The sequence below is a fragment of the Photinus pyralis genome, unplaced genomic scaffold, assembly GCF_008802855.1.
Source record: "Photinus pyralis isolate 1611_PpyrPB1 unplaced genomic scaffold, Ppyr1.3 Ppyr1.4_LG6, whole genome shotgun sequence".
NCBI classification, from domain to species: domain Eukaryota; kingdom Metazoa; phylum Arthropoda; class Insecta; order Coleoptera; family Lampyridae; genus Photinus; species Photinus pyralis.
The window spans coordinates 27,728,766-27,731,058 of record NW_022170663.1 but is presented as its reverse complement, the minus strand read 5'-3'; the positions used below and the strand labels follow the sequence as shown (position 1 = coordinate 27,731,058).

The 2,293-nt window shown below is 33.8% G+C and overlaps 1 protein-coding gene across 1 annotated transcript; it reads right to left on the bottom strand.

The window, feature by feature from the left end:
- Positions 1-645: 645 nt before the first annotated feature.
- LOC116173961 (28S ribosomal protein S9, mitochondrial-like) lies at positions 646-1,975 on the bottom strand. Its single transcript, XM_031491705.1, has 6 exons — positions 1,772-1,975; positions 1,519-1,725; positions 1,295-1,468; positions 1,160-1,245; positions 868-1,112; positions 646-819 (listed from the first exon to the last, which is right to left on the bottom strand). Exons 1-6 carry the CDS (start codon positions 1,853-1,855, stop codon positions 671-673), a joined length of 945 nt encoding a protein of 314 aa, XP_031347565.1. The 5' UTR covers positions 1,856-1,975; the 3' UTR covers positions 646-670.
- Between the last annotated feature and the right edge of the window lie 318 nt (positions 1,976-2,293).

The window sequence follows — 2,293 nt, the reverse complement described above, 5'->3', positions numbered from 1 at the left end:
CAATCTAAAAATATTTTCACCGAAATTGCAATTGTTATACAGGGTGATTTATATCAAAGTTGCATTTTTTAAATGGAACCCCCTGTATATTATTACATATTTCGATTCCTTGGTCAATTTTAGTGTGACTTTATGCATTACACATGATATCTAAAATGAGTAGTTTAGCCGCAATTCTCGTTTTTTCAAAAAGTAGATGTCCAGTAAAAATTGAATATCGCAGTTATCATAAAATTTAGAAGGCCGTGACTTTGCAGTGGCACTAATCATGAAATGTACTAACATACGCTGAACAGCTAAAGTTAAACTTTTTTTTGTGTAAAAAGAAATCACTCTGTCAATTTTCAAAATTTCAATCAGAGGTAACTTGATTTTTTAAATTGGAACTACAAAGTTTTTTTTTATGCATGAAATGTCCAATTTATTACCTTTCTAACGATATAAGCATGTCGGTATTGTATTCTCTCCACCCCCCCCCCTACCTAATTTTTTGTAATTTCAACAATTTCTAATAATTCAGTGTTTTTATTGGATTTTTTAAAGCTCTACAGTAATTAATAAGCCGTTAAAAATTATAAACAAATTGAATTTATAAAAAAAAATTATCTCCCAAATAAAAATACAACAACTTAAAAAAAAACAAAATAAAAAGTTCAATCTCGAGTTCAACTTAACCCACAAAACAAAATTTAAGTAGACTTACCTGTTCTCTGCTTTGCCGATCCTTGAAATAATTAAGATCCTGGCCATTGACACTCACTTCGCCCACACCAGGCGACCTCAGTGTGACATGACCCCTCGCACGTTTCCGGAGACATTCTACAAAATGCTAATAACCAAAAAGCCCAATTCACTTAACTGCCTCACCGTATGTCGTAATGTAGGCCCTACCATCTTTATCGTACTGCAACTTGGGAATCTCATGCGATTCGCTTTGCCTCATTAGCAATTTTCGATATGAAAGTATGAAGTCTTTGAAACGGTAACTGTACGGAAAGTGACACAACCTCTCCATTGTAATCGCAAAAGCTTCATACTGTTTGTCACTTATTTCTTCCATTAACTTATTTTCCAATTCCTGTTTTTCAAGCAGCTGAAATCCACTCAGTTCTCTAAAAGTGGCGATTTATAAACATGTTCATGGTAAACCTATACTAACAATGCTAAATTTTCATCGGGCTTAAGATTTTTCCTTATCATCGTATCTTCAAATTTAATCAACGAATTCATATACTCAACGGCATCCTATAATGTATAGAATTACAAACGCAACAAAATCAATATTGATACCTACATATAGCATTTTATAATAATTAGGATTGCCTGTGTAAAATAAGTAGTGATGTGGTCTTCCCATTTCGTTGAATTCGGCGGCTTTCCGCTGAGGAAATATGTCCTCTGGCGGTTTCATTATAGGCCTAGCCGTCTTATCATACAGTCCAGATGGAAATAAATACTCAATTGCATTCTATAAAACAGATATAAATAAAATGTGTTTGAACATATCTAAAGACATACATTAATGTCTTCCTGCGTAAAAGTGTCTGGGTTTTCGCCCATCATGTTCGCTAAATGTCGTTTACCAAGCTGAAACTCGTGTCTTTCTTGGTTCATAAACGCTTCGTGCTCTTCAGCTCGCTGTAAATAGGCCTTCATGGCCTTACTTACGTTTTTCTTTTGAGGTTGGATGGACCCAGACGGAGCGTCGGGTACCACACTGGAGCACTACAATAAATTTTTAATAAACGAAGGTGCATTTTTTACTAATTACCAAAGATTTACTAAGATATTCTTTAAATCGATTTTTTAAAGGTGTAATAAGTAAATGGTATTTACTAAACTGTTGGGAAAGCATCTTTTTTATAAATTTAAATAGTAAACACGAGCAATATAACCACAAATTGTTATTTAAGATTGTAGTTCATTACACCTACTGCAAATCTGCAAATGTCCCATTTGAACTACATAAGAATGCCAAAACTACTAGGAATCTCCATAGCGGCTAGCAGTCCGGTTTTTCTGTGACTCTCTATTTCTACTTCTAACCTAATACCTATTTTGATTTGTTTACCAATTGCCTGTGATTGCAGTGGATGAAATTTTGGAAGAAGTTATAAAAATATACACAAAGATAGATTTTGGAGGTTAAGATTTCGACAGGTGATGTTATAAGGTTACCATAGAAATTTACAAATCTCTCTCTATTGTAACTTCAATAAGGGCAGTGCATGCGCATTTACTGCAAAAAAGAAGGAACTCCTTAATAAGGATAGTTATTGCTCCTCCAAGAATA